This window comes from Corvus kubaryi, unplaced genomic scaffold, assembly GCF_017639235.1.
Source record: "Corvus kubaryi isolate FWS band 111438036 unplaced genomic scaffold, C.kubaryi_AGA036_p1.0 37334, whole genome shotgun sequence".
NCBI classification, from domain to species: domain Eukaryota; kingdom Metazoa; phylum Chordata; class Aves; order Passeriformes; family Corvidae; genus Corvus; species Corvus kubaryi.
Window position 1 is genome coordinate 19,809,133 of NW_024581108.1, and position 22,470 is coordinate 19,831,602.

The 22,470-nt window shown below is 38.3% G+C and overlaps 1 protein-coding gene across 1 annotated transcript in view; it reads right to left on the reverse strand.

The window, feature by feature from the left end:
* The window catches only part of FAF1 (Fas associated factor 1), a 151,073-nt gene that overhangs the window by 12,502 nt on the left and 116,101 nt on the right, over nucleotides 1-22,470 (reverse strand). Inside the window, exons 14-18 of the mRNA XM_042030662.1 lie at nucleotides 18,037-18,173; nucleotides 15,509-15,597; nucleotides 6,052-6,132; nucleotides 5,627-5,704; nucleotides 2,465-2,680 (exon numbers count right to left, since the gene is read on the reverse strand). Of these exons, the coding sequence (XP_041886596.1) occupies nucleotides 2,465-2,680; nucleotides 5,627-5,704; nucleotides 6,052-6,132; nucleotides 15,509-15,597; nucleotides 18,037-18,173 (601 nt within the window). The remainder of the gene's footprint in view (nucleotides 1-2,464; nucleotides 2,681-5,626; nucleotides 5,705-6,051; nucleotides 6,133-15,508; nucleotides 15,598-18,036; nucleotides 18,174-22,470) is intronic.

Sequence of the window (22,470 nt, forward strand, 5' to 3'; positions counted from 1 at the left end):
AAAAATGCTCTAACAAGTTTATCACAAGAAAATGTTGATTTGGTTGAAGATAATCCCCTTGTTTTGATAAGACAGAAACACTTTCGGGGGTGTGTATGTTATTGTAAAGCAGATTAGGATAGAAAAAACCTGCAAACTAACTTTAGAAGGCATGTTTTCATCTTATTGCAGCAAAACTCCAGCAAAGTAATTCTGATACTTTCAAACATATTTTTTAAAAAATGTTATTTATAGCTTAAATACAGACATTTAAAATGCTATTGTTTTCTGGAGCACAAGCATGTCAAGTGCTCTGTCCTTGTGGCACAGATTCCAATTCATGTTTGTAACATATCATACAGCAGAAGGGTCTTGATAACTTACAGTGTATTTTTAAGAGACTACAGACCCCAAAGCTCAAGGCAATGAATATATACTTTGACTGTATTTCCAAGCCATTCAACAATGACTTATTTTTATGTTTTTTTAATCTGTCTATGGAATTGCACACTCCCAACTTTCCAAACCTGGGGAACATGACAAATGTCATTTACGGTTCTCAGTGGTTAGCAAATCCCTGGGGAATATTTTTTGTCTGTTGTAGCTCTGGTGGTCACAATGGCAACGGGATTCATACATGGCTGAGTCAATCAGCATGAATCATTTATGTGACTCCTCATACACGGCATTATTAGGTTGGAATCATAGAAAAAAGATGACAGGGTCTTTGCTTCCCACACAACAGACCAACAGCTCCAGACCCTGCCATTAAATTCTCCTTTCTTTGCCTCAGCCTTTTCTCCCTGCCAGTTTCACAAATGTGCTGACAATACCAGCCTGTTCTAATTTAGTGGTATTTTTTTCTTTTCTACTCCTTTTTAAATTTGTTCTTATGTGATTCACCTGATAAATTTCTGAACTTTTTACAGAGGACTAACATTCATAATGATGATGATGTGATTAAGTACAGAAACAGGCAGTGTAAAATGAAAAAAAAAAGTAAAATATTAAGGGTAATATACCTGTAGAGTTTTTATATTAAATATGTATTACGTAAGAAATAAGTTACAGGTAGGGACGCATGACTTGCAAAATATTTAAAACACACAAACCCATTGTTTAGCCTGCAAAACATCATTTTTCTTCCATCAAGTAAACTGAACAAATCCTGGAATCACAGGTGACTTCTAGTCCTTGGTTCCACTGGAAGAGATACTGCATGCTTAAGGAGTAAAGTTAATTAGCGATTAATGAGATTCCTTAAATGCAGCTTTTCAGTCTGACCGATTAGGATTCCCAATACAGGACAAGGTGGAGGAAGAGCTGCAAGCACTGCAATCCTGTTCACAGTTATGCCAAAAATGGGTCAGAAATCACATCCACTCACAAGGTTGTCTTCTTGCTAAGGATGAGTTTCTTCTCCTTTGGAGTACTTACAAATAAGATGATAAAGCAAGAGGTATCTGTTACAAACTACTGTAAACATGTCAATCAGAGCCTCATTCCTAGTGAACTTCCTCCAGAGGCAGTGATGGGAAACAAAATGGAAAAGCAATCCAAATTATTCAACTCCTTTGGTGAAAAATGGCTTAACAAGTTGTCTGGAGATGCCTCCAGCACACAAGACCCCAACTGGTCCAGAGCTGCCCCACTCCTCTGCAGTGCTGAGGCAGCATGGCCAAAGAGCTGCTGAACTTCAGCCACCACCCCACCACTGCTTGGCTCTGTCCTGACATCTCTGCAGTGCCCATTCCCTTCACCTTTTATGCAGGGCCCCTGCACAGTTGGACCCACTGACTTTCACCTTTGCTGTAGCAATGACTAAACAAGAAATGAAAACTAATTTGTGCAGAAAACACAGAGGTGTATTTTCAAAGAAACTTAGTAGCTAGCACAAAAATTACCTGTTGTTTTATCAACAGAATTTAATTGGCTTTTGTAAGCAGTGAGCAGTATTGATTCTGAAAATCAGCAGGTACATCATTACAATTTCAAGGCAGGAGATGTAATTATCTACTGGTATTATGTAACAAGATCAAATATTTATTAGTATGTACTTAATAGTTCATAACTGGATACTATCTGACACTGAGCCTTGTTCATAACATAAAGTTGCACCAAAATGGCAAAACCAGAGAGATCAGAAGTACCAGCCCATAACAGACCTGTACTACCAGCAGTGTTGATGGAGCTTCCTTCAAAACAGGACGTGAGTGATGCAGGCTCAGAATATTCAAGTTTTCATTGAATATGGTCCATAACTCTTTTCCGAAATGTAGGATTTTTTACAATGTCACAAGGCAGGTTTCACATAGCTCTGTATGTAACATCTGACAGCACTGGTCAGGCAGCACCAGGCTTAGAGCTTGGCAGCACTGGAACATACCCAGGCACCCCTTTTACCTTCTATGCTGTAACACACCAGCCCACCTAACCCACAGCAGCAAGAAGCAGAGGTATTTATTCCTGAAAGGTGTTTACTCACATCTCTCCTTGGAAAGGTGCCCAGCAGCTTGTACTCCTCCCAAGGATATCCCTTGGAAGCTACAAAATCAAAAACAACCTGCAGCTTGCTGCTGGCCAGGAAACGCCGCTCAAAGAATTCTCCACTGGGCGTCCGGATGCGGAGTTTGCTGACAGACTCAGTGCTCTCCTCCTTCGGCTCCGGAGGCAAAGACTGCTCCAGAGAGAGCCTGATAGCCTGGGGAAGGAAAAACAACCATTTAGGTTGCAATGCCAGCAACAAAAGAAAAGGACAGAAAGCTTTTCTTTTTATTTCTTCTAGAACTTCAAGACGTGTCGCAGCGCTCCAGAGCCTTTATATCTCAATGACAAAATAATTTTTATTCAATCCTTAATAACAGCCCACCAGACAACTAATTAAAATAAATCCTTCTTTATAGCACATATTATTAGGTCTACAGTTAATGCACGATGGGATATGTAATTTAATCATTTGGCAGAAAGCCTTGGAAAAAAATTGAATGAGAGAATAATTGTCAAGTGGCCAATTGCTTCCTTAAAGGGTATAAATTAAAAGGCAGTAAAAGTATTTCTTTAAATGCACTTGTCAAATTGTCTTCCTCTTGCAGAGAGTAATTGACCATTTGCAGTAGAGTGGGCCCTTAATGGCAGTTCCGAGTGAAAAGAAATATATGCAAGAAATTTACTATAAATAAACTGAACCACTGTTAACAGATGCAATTAAAAATGCCACAAATGTACATGAGATACACAGTGCACATATAAAAAGTAGGAATAGTCAAAGAAGAAAACTGGGTGAATGGAAATGTGAGCCTGAAGATTTAAAGTAAGCTGCTATATTTATTATTATTATTATTATTATTATTATTTGCAAGAAGATGGTTCCAAGTACAGATGAGCACATTTTCTGCAACAGCTTGCATAAAATCAGCCCCCAAACTGCAACGACACTACATGACTAAATGTGTATGACTGTCTTCCTGCTAACAACATTGCTGATGTCAAGATTTTAAGGGCAGGACCCAGGTCTGTGTTCTCTGACCTATGTCTCTGGGAGCTGCTACAGCCCCAATCCTTTGATTAGATTTTTTTTTTTTTTAATGAAATTAATGGCTAACATTAGACTGCCGAATGAGGTGGCCTTCATTTTCAAGGGCATTTTTGGTACTCATGGGCAGCATCAGCATCTGTCAAAGATTTGGTCATACTCAGAAGCAGCTCTGTTACAATATCACCTCTCTTAAGGTGGCGCTTAACAAGAAGGTAAAGGGATGGAAGAAGCAGCACAAACACACTGCCTCCCTCAAAATGTGCCTAAAAGACAATTTTTCAAACTGAAGAGGTGGTCAGGCAGGGATTTACCCAGATTTTCAAGGAACTTTCAGGATACAGAGTTGCTATTTGTGCTTTTGAAAACCTCCCCAGGGTCATTTAGTAACAGAAACTGATGGATGGTGATTGCATTGCAGAGAAAGGACTGGGCAGAAGCAAGATTATGAAGGCTTTTAAATAGTCTACTTCTTACACACGCACCTCTGAGCAAATTATACCTCAGTATAAATATTTATACATAGAACTTGAGTTCATTTTTGCTCATCTACTATGAGATTATATTTTAAATAGATTCTATTTTAATTTTCTCCCTCTCCATTCTAAAACACCTGCTTACTATCTTGCTGTTTTGACATTTCCACACACAGTATAACAACAGATGCTACATTATTTACTGAACCCAATCAATTATATTATAGAAAAATAAACAACAGTAGCTCATTAGAGCTCCTTCCTTTGTGCAAAGAGTGTGTCACTCCCCAAAGTAACCACTCTCCAATGCTTCCAACATAAAATGGCAATTTACAATGGATATTCTGTACCAGCAAACCAAGTCAGAAAACAATGACATGATGGATCACATTAAAAACTCTTGGATCTGAACAAGCAATTTCAGTTTGTTGATAAAAAGATGTTCAGTATGTGAAGAGCTCAATAGCCAGATTTTAAAATACAAATGGAACATAAAGCCACTTCTGTAAGTAAACACTGTTACAGAACAATTCAGTCCAAGTAATCTGTATACTTGAAAACAGGGAGTGTTAGTAAACATTATTGTTAAAATCCCTTTTGTTCTACTAAGCAAACAGATTCTATTATTTCCATTACTGCACTCTGCATTAAAACAGGGAAGCCCAGGTATATTTTGATAACATGGGCCAATCTTGCAGCCTTTGCATAAGAAAACTGTTTCCAAAAGGCCAAGGTATCAGAAAAGGTTCAGAAGCAGATATAATGATGCAGAAATAATTATTGTTTCTATGTATGCAAAATTACTTAGAAAAGAAAAACTTATTTCTTACTTAAGCCTGAGTGTGAGCTGATTGTGAGCCTGCTCCTGCTACAGTAGATTCATGGTCAACTGCTATTAACCTCACAGAATTGCCATCTCACAACTAGTCTAGACTCTGAAAGAGGCTGCAGGAGCCATCTCTGAGAGGCACTGGAACCCTCAGAATTTACAAAATTGAGAAAGTCTACAAAATAACAGTTTGAGGAACACTACTCTTCACAGCACAGGGTTTCTGTTTTCTTACAGAGGCCTAGAGACATAAAGTACTTGTTTAAACACAATTTTCATTCTAAGGAAGATTCTGTAGAAGACTGTTCAGAAATTTTTTGAAGTACCACAAATCCACATTTCAAGATTTTTTATTATCTTAAATTTTTTAATAAGTGCATTGTCTCCCAAATTAAATTTGGCAACTTGTTTGAACAGAATTGCAGGTAGGCTTTGTGCTACTTCCTGGAAAAAATGAAAGGGCCCCATGTTTTTAAAAGGAGTGGCTGCAGAAAACAGGTTAGAGCCTCCCAAAGATTCCAGCATTTATGGAGCCCATTTCACAGATCTCCTCTAAGCAGGTCTATCTAATATCTTGCTTTTTGAGACCCAGATGACAAGACCCAGATGAGACAAGCTATTAAACAGTGGATGAAAATGATTTAGTCGCACTTTGTTTCACAGATATATAGTACGAAATCAATAATAAAAAAAATTGATCACATAAAAAGTATACTTTGAATTAAAGTTGCAGAGTGTGTTGAATGATAGTTTCAGTGTTCATAAGCTTCATGAATTCAAAAAGTTGTCAGACAAGGTAAAACATCCCACCTCACGTTCTTCCTCCTGTTCTTTCCGGATTTGTTCCAAGCGAAACTGCTCTGCCATTTCTCTCTCTTGTGCTTCCCTCTAACAAACACAAAGGGCAATCCCACATAAATATGTGATAAATACAGATGCAAAGAAATTTCTCAATGTTTCTGTAGAAATTAATATAAGAGATAGGATATTTATTAAATGATATTTTCCTGCCATTCCTTTCCCAAAATCTATTATTAAATGAAGCCAGGATGAGTTTAGCTAAAAGATGTAGTCAAGTCTAGTCCTAGTGACTTTATCTGGTGCCACTTTACAACACTGAGGACTTTAGGATCTCATGTTTAGAGCACAACTGGAGGTGGGCAGTCCTCTGCACCAGAGCGCATTCCCAAACTCCAAAGGGTTCCCATCCCATGGGGTTCCTCCCCTGCACACACCTTGGCTCTGTCAGCCTCCAGCGAGATGCGGTACGCTTCATCCTGCTCCCTTTTCACATTTTCTCTGGCTTCACGTTCATCCTAAAGGTAAAAAAAAAAAAAAGAAAAAAATCAGCAAACAGTGGACCATTACAATAAGTATCTTTATGTTCACCAGAACTCTTTAATCCCAGTGACTTCAAAACCACCCAACTCCCGCTAGGAGAAACACGTTCAGAAATGCCTCAAGGGTGACGGTGGCTTTAGAAATTATGACTGCCTGAAGCTGTGATTCAATTGCCAGGTAAGGGAATGGTGTGTCCAAGCCCTGGCCTGAGGCCTAGATGAGGGACCCAGGCTCTGCAGTGAGAGCCATGGCAGGCACAGAGACCCGGAGAGGAGCAGCCTCCAGGGGAGGGGTCACTGCAGGGGGGTGTGGGCTGGTGCTAGCAGGTATTTCCCTCCTGCACCCAGCAGCTTGGATGGTTTTTTAACAGGGAAGAGTGGTTTAGGTGCTGAGGCTGCATTTTCATTGGCTCTCTACTCAGACTGACAATGGGTAATGGCTGGTCCTGACAGAGAAAGCCCAATCCCAGGTCCTTCCTGGGTCAAAAACTGCTCAGCAGGGTCCATCCAGGGTCATGGCTATCAAACATCATCCAGAAGCCTCAATTCACAGTGTTGAATATGATACAAAGATGGGAAAGTTGCAGGTCCTGCTCTAAAGTCCCTCAAATGGACAGATGCAGGCAAGCAAGGAACAGGAGGTTACAATGCCAGCAAAAAGTATCTTATCAACAATCACAGCACAAAAAAAATAAAGGTTTGCTAAAAGCACATGAATGACAAAGCAAGGCATCATCCACACAGTGGAGGATTAAAGAGTGGATATCCCCAAAAGCTGGAATAACTGCACTGGGGTGATGTCAAATAAAACAAAGTGTACAATCAATAGCTTCATACCCTGCCTCTGAAGCTGAGACAGTGGCTGCCTCCCTGTGCTTACTCCTCTTACATCTCATAATCCCCCCAGAGCCCTGCAGAGGCTGCACTGGTCCCTACAAAAATCAATAGGATTTAGGTGTGAGACTGCTGGTGGGCTCAGCAGGGTCTTCCCTGCAGTTACCAGTAACACAGCACTTGCACTGGGGCAATCTGTCCCCTGTGTTTCACAGAAATTAAAGTCTGTTACCTACCGCTTCTTGAAGAATTATTTTAACCTTCCCATCCAGCTGCAACGTTTATTTCACATAAAAGAATCATTTTGGTAAGTGATCAATTTTCTCCTGAAAACATCATTATTTGGCAAAAACTCAATTCTGAATGGGAGGAGCTCATACTGACTGCAATTATCACAACATACAAACATGCCAAGATGTTCCTCAAACAAAACTCAAACATCTCGGTGGTTAAACCTCTAAAGCAAACACGAGGAAAGGACAAACTGCAGGGAAATCTATACAACTTCCACTTGGAAAGTAGCAAAATCTCTTCAGAGGAAATCCTTCCTCCTTACAGAAACAGGACCCAAAGTTATTCTACAATCAGTGTGTCCTGAATTTCATTCCAAGAAGATTTAGAAACCATCACTTTGTTCAGCAGAACCAAAACACAAGTAGAACTAATGCTTGTAAAATGCAAAAAAGGACAATAACCACCAAATAACCCTTCCCCTTCCTGCCTGCTCTGGACATTGATAAGTTTTATGTGCTCAGCTCATGGAATACTTTGAGAAGTTAACTTGAACCTGATAGCAAAAAACTATCCTACATGAATATTCCATTTCTGAGAAGAGGAGGCATTGAAATAATTAAACAGCTCCCATTCTTATGTTATCCAAACATGAGGAAAGCTTCTTGAATACGGAGGTTTTCCTGATTCTTCTCATAGATGGAATGTAACAGTAAAGAAAAAAAAAATTGTGCTATGTATACTGAGACTTCTCATAAGCATCCTGAAAATTTATCTTAGAATAGTGAGAACCAAAATAACCTTTCCAAATCAGCTCACTAAAGGAAGATGACTTCAAGTAATCTGCTAGAGGACGAGCCTTTAAAAAATATTCAGAATTATTTCAGAGAGAACCTATTCAACTTCCATGTTCTTCAACTTTGTGTATCACACCTAACTTCACATACTGAATTTCAAAAGTCACACAAGTCCAGTAATGCCCAAAAGAACTCTGAAAGATTAGATACAACTATTGCAAATACAGGCTCTTCTCCATCAAAGATTGCTAGCAATTAAGATAGAGTTATTGTAGTTTACCAAAAAATAAAAAAAAATACTGATGCTATAGGTTCTACAACTAGAACTGAAACATGAATTACAGCTATTAACAGAAGTTAAAATTCTTTCTTCCTTATTCATATCAGTTATCATCATCCTAGAAGCGGATTATGAAAAAGATGTCAGGAATGTGAAGAATTATCACGCATGACTTCCTGGTCCTCATAGAAATATGTGAGCCACATCTAAAAGTAAATGACTGTGCCACCAAGCCCTACACCTCACTGAAATAATAGTGTTCTTACTGAAACAGACCTTACAAACCAACCTGGAAGTCAGAGTTCTTTGGGTTAGCAGCAGATGTAATCCCATGAAATGCCTCTTTGTATCTACTTCTGTGTTAATACTTCTATTTGTTAATACTGCTCACACCTGACAGGAACCACCTCCTCCACAGAGTTTACAGCTAAATTGTGGTATTGTTTGGTTTGGAGTTACACCTTGGACAAATTTTAAACATTAGATGAAGCAGTTCTCCCTTTTGTAATGCAGTTTCTTATTTTAGTCATCTCTTCCTGTAGAGAAGAATGAGGATGCCTCAAGTTCACCAGAAAGCAACAAAAGAAAACTCACAGCAGTGACAGGAAAAGCAGAAGAAAATATTTTGCAGAGAATCCTTCACTGCACTAACAAAGAACATGTCAAGAATAGTCATGCCACTAATAATTAATATAAAAAAATTCAGAAGTGTTATCCATCAATAAAATTTGAGGCAGCTGAAAACTTTCCTGTTAGACCCTACATAAATCACATTATTGACTGAACATCACTAAATGCATCTCCACTGTGCTTTTGCAATGAAGGCAGAATTGCCACCTTCCTTTTTCAAGAAATCAAAGTATAAACAGACATGGCTTATCCCAGGTCATTTAAAAAGCCTTCATCAGAAACAGGGGTTATACAGCATTTGTGAATTCCACAGCAGTGGCTGAAGGCTGGTGTGAATGTAAATCATCCACATCCCAGGGGTTTTGGGCTTGAGACAAGGGGACAACTCTCCTTTGCACCTAAAAAGGAGAAAAGTCACAGATATCTGCTTTCCTGTTTTGGCAATGAGACAACAGGAGGACATTCATTCAATGGAAGGTTGAAAATTTGAAAAAAATTGCTTTTATTCACAGAATATGACTTTTCTTTGCTATTCTGTTTCTTAGAGATGCAGTCATCACAAAAATAGCACACTTGCATTTATGAGATAGCTACAACCAACCAGAGAAAAGCTTCTCCTGAGTAACATCCAGTGCATCAAGACTAAGAAAAACTGACAGATAAGACTAAGAGGAAATTTAGAATAACTCTCTCAAATAATTATTTCCTAAACCATTTGTTGAAGCTAATCCTCAAACACCTAGTGACAAGGCATTTTCAGATGCAGGATGATGGACAAAGAGGGATTCTTGACTGAATTTAGGACAGCAGATTCTACAAGTTAAAAATATTTGGCTTTTTGAATGGGATGTTTTGCTGGAAAAGCCAGCATTGACCCTTCTAGGCTTTTTTTATTTGTATTATTATCTTCTTTTTTTTCTATTTATTATTGTCATTTCTGAAGGTAGGATTTAATGATTTAACCCCAGGAATCAGCTTTGCACCTGATTTATCTCAGAGAGCTGTGTTATATTATTCCTCATTGCCCTTTGGGACCAGTTTTACTGTGAAGTAAAACCAGATGAGACAGAGAACCACGAGCAGAAGACATTTCTCAGAGCACCAGCAAGTAAAGGGCTACTACAAGAAAGAAAGAAAGAAAAAAAAATGTATTTACAAATGCTGAATGCCTATCTGAAAGACAGTTCATTTCACTGAACCACTCCTGAAATTAAAATCTGCAAATGCTTAAGGCTATTCATGGGAGCGTTAAAGAGAAACACCCCTTTGTCCAAACAAACCAGTGCAAGAAAGGCATTAATTTGACTCACTAAGATGACAGACTAGCACATTGTATAACTTAAACATACATGATGGGGAATATATGGAAGGAAAAAGTGTACACTGAGCGTATTGGGTGTATGGGAACGATGAGGACAAAGCAAGTGGACATTTTAGTGGTGGCAGAACCACAGGAGGAGGCAGGATGGGGCAGGCTGAGGGGCAGAACAGCACAGAACCACCACAGGATCCTGCCTGTCCACACTGAAGGCTGAAAGCTCAGTTCCAGATACTGATTTTTGGGAATTAACTCAAGTGACAAGAAAAAACCAAACCCAAAACCTTCAAGGAATCCTGCAGTGCCTTTCCTTGGGCAACAAGCCGGCCCAGTCGTGATACATCTGCCCAGCTGGGCTGAATATTCAGTGACTAGAGCCATCAACATGTACAGGCTAAAAGCCACAGGGACTCAAGATAAAATATCTTCCATCTTTCTTTCCTCTGTCATTGCCTTGCCCTTTGCCAAAGCTCTAACCATGCTGGAAACTCTTGAAGGCAGCACTTGCACCTACTGGGGTGTGTGCAGCAAAGTGCTCAATGGGAAGCCCATCGTTTGGGCTGCGATCATATTACAAACACAAAACTGGAAAATTTAATCAAATAAATTTTGATTACTGTAGTTTAATTAGTTATAACTAGTAATAATTAGTAAATGTGCTAATTAGATTTTTGAGGGGTTAAATCCCAATCTTCGCTAGATGACTGTCATCACCATAATGCTTTTGGAATTTAATGAATTTCGTGTATTCTCATAATCTCTTGTTGTGCAAATACTATACACCATGATACACATGACAGCGTTAGATGGAAAACAGATTACCCAAGTTATTCAGATGCCTGATTTCTACTGATTTTAATGTGAGCTTCAGTCCCTAGAAGAAATTACAGAGGTCTCCTGCAGAGCTGATGGAAGCACTTCCCTTACATTTGACAGCAGTGAGGGAGAAAAGGAGGAAAAGATATAGTGATACCAGGCTTCTCACTGCACAGTTGTGAAAATATCACTTGGCCACTAAAGCCCCAAAGTGCTGTGGCAGGGAAAAGAGGAAAAAGAATTTATGCTGCCATTTTGGAGTTTTGGTTTTCCTTCAAGTGTTTTTAAACTCCCCATCCAGATACTGGTGAGGAAGGACCTATATTTTCCTCATGCTGTAGAAGTATCAAGTAAGGAGAGAAGTCACCCAAGCACAGAAAGCAAAGATGGTGACTCTGCAGCCCTACATTTTTCTACAGCTTATCTTAGAACTCGTTGACAGCAGTTTTTCCAGTTTAAAAATTCTTAAGTATCTCTCTTTTACACTAAAGACCAGCGTGCTGGCAGACGTAGTTTAAAGTGAATTAAAGGTTTTAATTGGTATTTGTAAAATTAAGAAGGTCTGTGAAGCAACTGTGGGTACTACAACTCCACCTTGAAGACTAATCTGAGAGCAGGAGTGCCAGCGTTGCGTAACGACAAAAATAAACACGACCAGAGACCTACTGTTACTTAAATGTGGACAAGTTGGACCAGCTGTGTAACAGTCAATGCTTCTACAGTAATAAATGTTGACAGCAAAAATAAAAAATGCATTACTGAGGCATCATCAAATGAGCCCTGTCATTACATGGAAACTCCGCCCTGTATAAGCTTGTCAAAAAGTGTTACTGTAATCCTTTGAGAAGCCTCCTCCTCAGGCAATGGAGAAAAAATGTTGAGGATCAGCCCAGAACAGGTGTGTTGTGCTGTAATGCCAGGATTTAATCACAGATCTCTTCACATTAATCTCACAAAGGAACTAACTCAGATCTATTCGGGCCCATCACGCCACACTGAGATGATTATTTAACTATCCAGTTAAAGCAAGCAAGCTCACAGGGTGTTTAAAAATGGACATTCCAGGGCGTACGATATTTTACAGCTATTATTTGTTTTCCTAAGCCCAGCACCAGGCACTGACACTTAAGAGGAACTGATACTCAAGAGGAACTGATACTACACGCTCTTTTCAAAGTCAGTGCCTGAAAAATCTCAGTGCACACCTTGATCAACAGTGGCAGAGGCTGCTTATCCCTGCTTTGACATATCCTCTCTTGCTTACAGGAGAAACTCCTTAATGACTTTTATTACCTCTCTGCAAAAACCCCCAGCTCCAATGCCTGAACAGTAGCTGAGGTGTCAACTCCTGTAGTGGCAAGCCAACATGGTTATGAAAAGAAAGTATGTCCATTAGGCGCATGGAATCATTACTGTAGCTGCAGAATAACTCTGCATACACAGTGTGAGGTTGGATTTCAGCCCCCAGTCCTGACTGCACTGGGAAGGGTGGGACTGCGTCCTGGCCAACTGGCCTTGCTGGTGATGGTCACTCAGCCGCTGAATGTCCATTGGCCACTTCCTATCAGAAGAGCCATGTGAGCACATCAGTGTGCTGCTCATCCAGTTTTGCTGTTTGTGGCTTGTTCTTACAGCAACTTTAGGAGCAAAGTTATAAAAACAGACAGCAGGACACCTAGACTGTGCATGTACAATGGCACATCAACAGCATGGTCCAAAAGACCAAGGAGGTTTCCAAAATGTCATCTGGTCAACACAGCAACAGCTCGTGACTGACCCAGAACCCTGGAGAGGCTGGGAAAAGAATGGGACAGCAGGTTGATCTCCCTTTAAGAAAGCTTGGGAGAGAAAACAGGTGCAGAAGTCACACACCAGGACAGGCACGTTGGGTTACTACGAGCAGACATGTGCATCTCAATGTTTTAAGGTATTTCTTCGGAGATTATGTAAGAAATAGCTTAATGGAGTGCAATACACAAATCTAAAAATTACATCCAACTGCTACTTAAGTGATGATATTTTAGCATTTGACGCTATAAAAATATGCAACAGATTTGTCCCATTAAAATGTTATGAGGCTAAACTGGTAAATTTTACCAATACTTGGATACAAAAGCACAGGATTTAGCTAAACACTGTTACTACCACCAGCTAATGAGGGGGCTCATGTCACTCAGGTGAGGTAAGTTGGTGATGTTGTTCTGAGCATCTCATACCCCCAGCAGATACTCAGTGACAGGGAGCTGCCTGTAGCTACAGCCACCATCAGCTGAACACCTAGACCAGCAGCTGGAGTGGTACCAGTCCTCCTGTACCCAAATAACCATCAGAGGGCACTGCAAAACATGCTGTGCCAAACAGGATTATGCAGTGGCTGCGCTGGAAGCTTTCATGTGCATGAGAAGTTCAGCTGCATAAACTCACTCATTACTGACTTCATGCTATCATTTACAAATGTTTCCAGTTCTGGTTCTCCCTCACACACATTTCTGTTTACAGCAACGCTACATTGATGACTTCTCTTTTTAAAGCACAAGAGAATTTTCTGCTTATCTTCTTGTGGTTTTACGATGACTTATTGTTGCTATTAAGAAAACAGTAACAGAAACCGGACTCTGTATCCTGTTTGCTATCGTAATATTTGGGAAAAAATTGCATCAACTGCAGTAAGATCTTAAAAAAAAAAGGTGTTGATGTTTGAACACTTGAAGTTGTCAAGTACAAGGCTTACAAGAAAGCTACACATTATATAGCAAACCACAAAAAGGCAATATTTTGTTTTCAGGCCGGAGCCCTCTATTGAGTACAGACTGCTTGTCAAATACTCCGTCTCTGGCATAGTAATTTCATAAAGCAAGGTTATTTTTTTGTTTTTAAACTTCCTCCTTCAAAGGCAAAAGTGTCTGAGATCACCTTTTCAGTGTGCTTGTAACGAGTGGAGCCAAGGTGTAAGTAAATATCCTATTTGTGTATAGAACCCATAGTGTCTGGAAAGCTGCCCCCAAAGTTTATGAAATTTTCCATCAGTTTTCTGAATGTCAAAGTGTGTTAGAAAAAGCTCCTGTTGGGGAAGAAATGTCACCGGTGCTTTCAGGGACAGAAAAACAAGAGGAGAAGACTACAGAAGACTTGGGCAAAGGTAGATTTTGGAGAAATGTAAAAAAATTAATTTTCCGTTCTCCCTACATAGGAAGAGCACTTGGGGAAAGAAGGCAGGAGACAACAAACCCATGTGGGCACTGGACTGTCACTGTCACTGCTCTTGGCCATCCAGTGAAGGATGGAGAGCAGCCCAGGACAGGAGCCAGCTCCTGGTTCTTCGTCCGGTCTGGTGTCCTGTTCCTCACTCTGTTCCAATCCTATCACTTCTAGTTTCTTCTCCTATCCCTTGTTTGCTTTTATCTCTCTGCCTTGTTTCCCTCAGTTTTCTTCCTTTTTATCACTTTTACGGTTTTTAATTCTGAACTTCTCTTGGAGCTCATCTGTGATGTAAATTTTACCTTCTTGTTAAAGCATTAAAAAAACTCCCATATTCAACATACTCCTGTTAAAATGCAATAAAAAGTTCAGTTATATTATGCCTTGGATTTTTGTTGTAATCCTCATATTTAAATTCATGTTCAGTATTAACAAAATTAAAGTCAATTTCTTTACCAATGAATTACAGGTAGCATAAATAAAGAAGAAAAAGTGAATGACAGATATTGTGCAGATACTGTGCCTTCATATTACAGTCAGTAAATCTTGTACTAATGAGATACAAGATTTAAATGTGAAGAATGTGTTTAGTGAATTATTGTCAATCAGTGTCTATACAACAGGATAAGAATAATCTTGAATGGCAACACACCTATTATTACAAATTCCTAAGTACTTCATTACTTCAAAATGTCACTCTCAATTTATAGAGTAACAGATAAAGATCTTCCAGCTGTATAACTCACTGTGTCTGCTTCTGTGTAATTGAAACACTGGTTTTGAGAAGTCTTGTCCCCATTTATGCATTCTGCATCATTCTGAATGGTGGTTCAGTACTGGTGTACTGGTTAAAGTTGGTTTTATCCCCCTTTTAAACAAACACATTTAAGATATATTAATCTATTTTTGGGTTGGTTTTTTTCTACCTATGACTTGGAGCTGGTCAGTGGGAAAAAATCTGATTGTTGTTTCCTTGTGTGAGCATATTAAGCTCTATAATATCACTGTGATGTAAACAGTCACTGGTGACTAATGTTCAGCAAAAGGAAAGAAACTGAAAATGACAAGACCAAAAAGGAGGAGTTGTTTTGAGAAACCCAAATAAATACACAAAGGAGACTTCCTTTTTAATTTCTGACAATGGAAGAGACACTAGAACACAGCATACCCAACTCCACTGGCTAAAGAAACATCTGGTTAATTTACGCCCCCAGTGATTAGTGGAAGCCAACAACTTCCAATGCTCACCTCATCCTTTATGTCCTCCTGCTGCTGGGCACTGAAGATCTCCATCGCAGCCATCAGCCTCATCATTAGCTCATCCACTGTTGTGTTACCTAGCAACAAAGGAAGACAGCTGAACTTCATTTCATTAAAGTTATTAAACAAAAAAGAAGTCATTTTAGAATTAATCCATAAGAAATAGCCAGACTTTAAAAAAAAAAAAAAAGACAAGAGTAGAAAATGCAAATATCTCAGTAGAATGCTTTCAGTTCAGCTTTTTACTGAAAACTCGAAATTATTTTTACAAATGTTGATCATAGGTTAATATTTCAGGTGGTGCAAATCTGACCAATTGCTTTTGTGCTTGCATAAATTAACTCTATTTTGTCATTTAGTCACTGATGTTAAAGGAAATGTAGTAGATGTGGGATTCTCTTATGTGAAATTGATTTTACAGTTTTAGAATTCCCAGGGAGACTGAAGCAATTGCTTAGTAAGGCAACAAAAGGTAGGATATTGGCAGCAGCAGCCAAGTGGATTGGTTTAAAAGAATGGAAACCCCAGAATACAATGACTGAATGGATCTGTGTGCACATTATATTTGGGTATACCTAGTAATAAAATTTCAAATACTATATTTTCTTCAGTCTATTTACTTCTCAAAAATCTTGCAAAGCTAATGAAGTAGAAAATTATACCATCCACATGTATATCATGAAATAGAACACATACATAGGAAAACAGATACCTCTCCATGTTTTCCTTCCAGCATGCCTCCAGCCTTCAAAAAGACTGAAAGATTACTTTTATTTCCTACTAAGATGCATTCTTTGGTTTCTCTTTCTAAACTGAAGACTAGACTATCCATTAAAGCCACTTGTCATAGTCGTTTAAAGGTTTTAAACCATGAGAAATGGTCAAAAACTATAAAGTCTTAACATCTGCCAGCCTAAACAGCTGTTGAACCCTAGCAGAACAAGTACCACTAAAGAAAACAAGACTGTCCCCATAGTTTCCAACCCCAGGAAAAAAATTAAAATCAAAAGCAAACTTAGACAGCCTGCATTTCAATAAATGCCACTGGGGTCTTAGGTTTCTATATGGTTGTATCTCTTCTGTCAACATGCCTTCTCGCCCAGCCCTGAAAGGCCCTCATTGTTCCCACTTCTAACATTTGCTACCTTAGCAGAAAATGTTATCCCACATGCTACAACACGTAGGACTTCAGAGACTACCATTCATTTGGGGCAGTATTGTTAAAAGATACCAGCGTCCCCATTCCTGGGAGAATAACAAGCAGAGATTGTTTGATTTTTGTTAAAGGATAAATTTAAGTAAGGCTACAATAGGTGATCGTTTTAGTTTAATGCAAAGGAGTGCAGAAAACCTGACAAATCATTAAAACATAATAAAGGCAATTAAACAATCTGGATTCTTTTGTAATATAAAGATGCATTGTATTATGACTGAATTGTTGCTAAAGCAGTTAAGTAATTTAAGTCAGTAGCACCACTGACTTCAGTGGGATGGCAAAGGTTCTGAACTGTACTGCAAAGTCAGAAAACCAAGCTATTTATAAGATTATTCCTATGAAATAAGTTTTATAAGTTACAGGCATTCATATAATGAATTAGTGTTGTGCTGTACTTTGCATTGAGGAGATAAAATCCATGCAAAAATGAACCACTTTGTCTACAAGAAGGAACACTGCAGATTCCTCAAGAAAATTATTCATCCCAGATGCAGAGAGAAACACTAATGCCTGTCTGCAAAGCCAGCACTTCCTGAGGCTGAGTTTCCTCAGGAAAATAAGGAGATTACAATAAAGATTGCTAGATATAAGCAATAAAAAAATGAGGACACAGTGTCAGGAAGGCAAACTTGTGGAGAAAGCAGAAGAAATGAGAGGCAGCCATTCTTTGATGTGCTCTAATTTGAAAAGTTACTGAGAACAGCAGTCAAAGGGCAACACTCCACTTCTAAGTCATCTTGCTGTCAGTGAAATCAGAGGAATGGTTACACCAGAAAGAACTGCTCATGTAAGTCAGAAAGCTTCATCTATGTGAGATTATATTAGGAACTTAAATCCTGATCTGATGTGGGGGTCTCAATTCTGCAGGCAGGTCTGAAAAAGCAACTCATGGCCAAATGCTAGCAACAGCAGCCCAGGTATTAACAAGGAATTACACACAAAGAACCAAATGCATTCTGGCACTATGCAAAAAGTGCAGCCAAAATCTTTTGGAAATCAGGAATGTATCTGGATATAAATTTGGAAAACTAAGTGTAGCTCCTTATCTAGGAAATTAAGCTTCCACTTTAAAAAAAAAAGAAAAACTATAATTCTACTACAGTCATGGCAACTCCAATCTCTAACACCATGCTAATTAGTACATTTATGAGTAGTAGATAATTATAGCCTGGCCACTGAAAGTGTGTTTTGTGCAATAAATTCATGTTCTGGACATCTTAAAAGAGAAACAGTTAGCAAAGATCTCTTGTGACAGTTTCAATACTCACATAAGGAATACTTTTAATATAAAGAACTGTACCTTGTATTACATTCAACACTTCGTTAGATGATCGTTTTCCCATAATAATAAGGAAAAGTGGAAACTGGTCTGTCTTCTGAGTTCGAATTGTTTGGGCTACAACACTCCCAAAATGTCTAGTGCACATCGTCAGAAACCTTGTGGGGGAAAAAAAATAGTTAACATTGTAGAGGAGTTTTTGAAGTTAAGTTTTAAAAAACAATTATGCTAAATTCAGCAGTTTAACTGAGCTCTTTAACTCTTTTTATTACTAAATTATTACAATATATTTATAAATATTATAGGTTCCAGGTTGTCTTAAATTAAAACAATTAACAACTGCTTGAGACAGTGATTTATTTGATGGAGAATTCCATTTCCTACTACACTACATGAAGACTATAATTCAAAACTACCCCCCAAAATAATCACGCTAAATCGATTGCTCAAAACTTCTAAAGAGACACTAAGTAGAGCCACAATCTAATAAACATGGAAGTATAAAAATAGTAAATTTCATGCAAAAACATAGTTTAATAATGAAAGACCAAGAAATTGGTTTCATCAGTCACAGAATTAAAACATGGTACTTCAGAATTTTATTTTCTTTTGTACTAGTGCCCTGCCAGTGACATACTTAGCAGTGTGATCTAAAAAACAATAATTCTAAGCTTTTGACCAAAAAAGCTCTTAGATATTAGCATACAGAAGTCTAACATTAGTATTCTTAACACGATCTTGAATAAATGAAAAAACTGATAAAGCTTTTCTCTTCCATTAAAGGACTGTTTGAAATTAGCATTTCTTTCAAGAGAAAAGGGTAGCTTATGATATGTTTTCAGATCTGATGGTAAAAAGTAAATGTCATAATAATAATGAATTATGAAAGACCAAATGCAAATATAGAATGCTTTAATAAGATCCAATTTAATAAAGTCTGTAAAAATAATGGACTTTTAATAACACGGGTCACAAAAGGCAAAACAGTGGAAATTCTAAGGACTAGCCACTGGTACAGGCTTATTAATTCTTAATTATGTTCATGAAAGGCAACTTAAATCGTGTGTTTTCTTATGCCTTATGATAATATTTTAGGTAACAACTACTATGAAATGTATGCTCTAACTGAAGAGCAAAGTCCCGTTGTCACATGCATTAAAAGCCAAATCTATTTGAAAAGACAACCTACATTAAAATGTCAAGTGCTCCAAGTAATTTCTTCTCAAAGATACTGAAAAGATTCAAAATTGTAATTTTTTAGATCAATATATATTGTTTCCAATAAAATGGCTAAAAATGGATAAGCCTGACAAGTAGAGCATTGGGCTTATTCAAGGCACCTGAAGTACTAAAACAGCTCTCCTCAGAGAGGATCTGTCTTTGGCTGTAGTTGGATGGAAGGCAATGGGTGGGGGTGGCAAGCATTTCAAAGCCATAAGTGTTACTCCTTGATTCTCTGTATTTTGCAACTCGGAACAATCACACACAAAGAAGACATCAAAAAAGCTGAACAAACTCTGCTGCGTCAGAAACAGCGACAGAGACCTAACATCTGGTCAGGATAAAATAGTGTCTGTAAAGTCTGGACATTTCAACTCTTCAGATAAGTAACAGCTTTTGATGTTTTCCTGTCAAGGTGGGAACAGGTAAGTGAAATGTTGGCCTCACAGAAGTCACTGGTGATCCTCCTTAGCAAAATTATGTATGTGAGTTCAAGGTTTGACTCCTGGAAGCAATAAAGACAGTGGACAATTGAACTGAATTCCTGAGACTTGTGTATTAAAACTGTTTAACAGCCTTCAACACACCACAGAAGAAAAGTGCTCAAGTTTCTCAGAAAAACAAAATATTTAACTGGAGGTGAAGAAGTGCTGTAGAGAATAATGCTAGAAGGAACAAAAGTAAAGAGACTCCTACAGTATTAGTTGTACTGGTCAAAGGTGTTGGTTTGTTAATTTTTTTTTAAAAAATCTATTTTGTACTTTGTCAACCAATAACTCAGTCCCAAAATATGCTTTTATAGGTATAGGTTTTTCATGCAGAGAATTCTGAATGGAGTAAGTATTTAAGTGTGTTGAGAAGATTTTATAACTTTTTTCTGGGAGATGAATTTTTATATGCAGGACTTCTGGCTGACTACATAGAACCTAAGAGGTTATGACACCTTGGGGTCCTCTATAATCCAGGCTGGAATCAGGCTTCATCTCCCTGGCTTCAGATGACACATTGTGCCAGGCTGCTGTAAGGGCACACACACTTTCCTGGTTGAGTAGCAGCAGAACAGATGCCAGATGCCAACATCTCCCCTCATAGTGGTTTTTTTCTTCTTGGTGTCACTTCTTACAGCCACTGGTGCCATCTGTCCTGCTCTTACCAACCAGCTCCCTTCCTCTGCTGCTGTCACAATCTGCTCAGCTCGCTCACGTACCAGTGACAAGAGCAGCTCATGCCAACACTGGTGTGAATGCCACAGACTTTCTTGGGGGAGGAATGAGGAACAACTCTTCTCCAGATATGACCAGATAATTCCCAAAGCCAACCTTAAAGAGACTTTAACATTTCACAAATGGGTTTGGAAAAAAAGTAACTTCTTTGTTGAGCATGAAGAAAACAATTATGAATATTAAATATGCAAGATTTCTGATTCTTTTTAATAGTAATTATATAATGTGCAAAGTCAACATAAGACTCATTAAAATGTTAATGTAAAAATAACATTTTTCTATTAGGTATTTACATTTTTTAAAGAGTAAAAGCTGAGGTCCTGAATAGGCATATTAGAGTAAGTTTGGTCTCCATAATACAGAGTTATTGCCTTACCCACACTGGTAGGGTCGTAACTCCTGACTCAAACACAAGCAGCAACAGAAACAAGGCATGTTTTAAAGATGCAGAAAGCAGCCTAGATCAAATTATATGGGTATCATCTTCAGGATCCACATACTAAACATCAGATTCAGATGCTAAAAAGAATGGTTTTATGCACTTTTTCTTCATGCTAGAGTAAAGCCTACATGAGTGGGTCATCTATCTCTTCCTAAAACATGGAAGATCTGATTCCCATCCTGAAAGGTTCAAACAGATCAGATAAATACTTCATAACCTTGTTCAGACTAAAATACAGCAGTCTAGAAATCCATTACGCCATCCTTGGACATCAGACAAAATCACTGGTGAAAGCATAAATAAAATATACCTTGAGCCCTTGCTAGAACACTGCACAAAGAATGGAACACACAAGATGCATTTGCATCATCACCTATCACGTCCTGTATGATTTCCTAAGGAATATCCAAGGCTTGACACAGGTAGATTTAATATACAGACTTAATAATAGCCTCGATAAGAACAGAGAGCGTGTTCAGTTACTTTACAGATGTTGATAAAGTGGGAGAAGCTACAAGCACATTGGAAGTCAGAGAATTCAGATTAATCTTCACAAGAATCATCCTGACAAGTAAAATACAATTCTGTAAGGTCAATGAGAGTCTCCAAACTGGAGGAAAGATTGCACAAATACAGCAGAAGAACCAAGAAGTAAGAGAATACAATCAGATCCTTCCCCAAAACAGTCCAATGAATCTGTCCTGACCACCTGTTTTTCTGCCTTCACGTCTTTTGCACAGGACACAAAAAAGTTGAATTTTTCACCTTTTCTGTTCAACAAGCTTAATCAACTAGGTTGTAGTTTGAGTACAGTGGGATAGAACATTCTTTGAGACTTGGTTTTCTAGTGGGGACTTAAAACATATGCTTACAAATCTATCAGTTTAATTAATTCCTTGGGTTTAATAACTATTTTTCTCAAATGACCTTAAAACATTGCTAAAGGCATATAAACTGATGCACTGAAAACCTTGATAACATCAGAGAGGCTGCTTTCTATTTATAGTTGGATATTATAGACATCCCTATCTTTCTAATCACAACCAGCTCAAAATGCATTCTCTGCTGATTTTTAGCTTTCCAAATCTGGACATTTTTAGATTACTAACATGAAATTACCTTGAAGCACATAAATATTTAAGCAGGGATATCTTACCTTTTCTGGTGGGTGTATAATAAACAGTTTAACCATCATCTATATACAGGCTGTTTTGTTCTCCATCTAAAGAGACAATCACCTTTTATCCTTTTCCTTTTTTTTCTTCGTTTCAGTGCTATTAGGAAACTATTCACAAGTGCAACCCTGAACAATACTGTGCAGTAATTATGACTAAATGACAAAGAGATGCGAACAATTACCGAGCCCATTTTGAAACCCTACACTAATAAAGTCATTAGATGCTGCCCTTGCCATGAGCCTTCTAAAAGCTTCTGAAGTTACAAGAACACACGGCATTGTTCGTTAGGACAATTGCTGCTGGCAGAATGCAAACCTTGAGTTAAACCATGCTGCAAATTGATCTTGACATTCTGTTAAGACCGCCACTAAAATCAAAAGCAAAGGAGAAA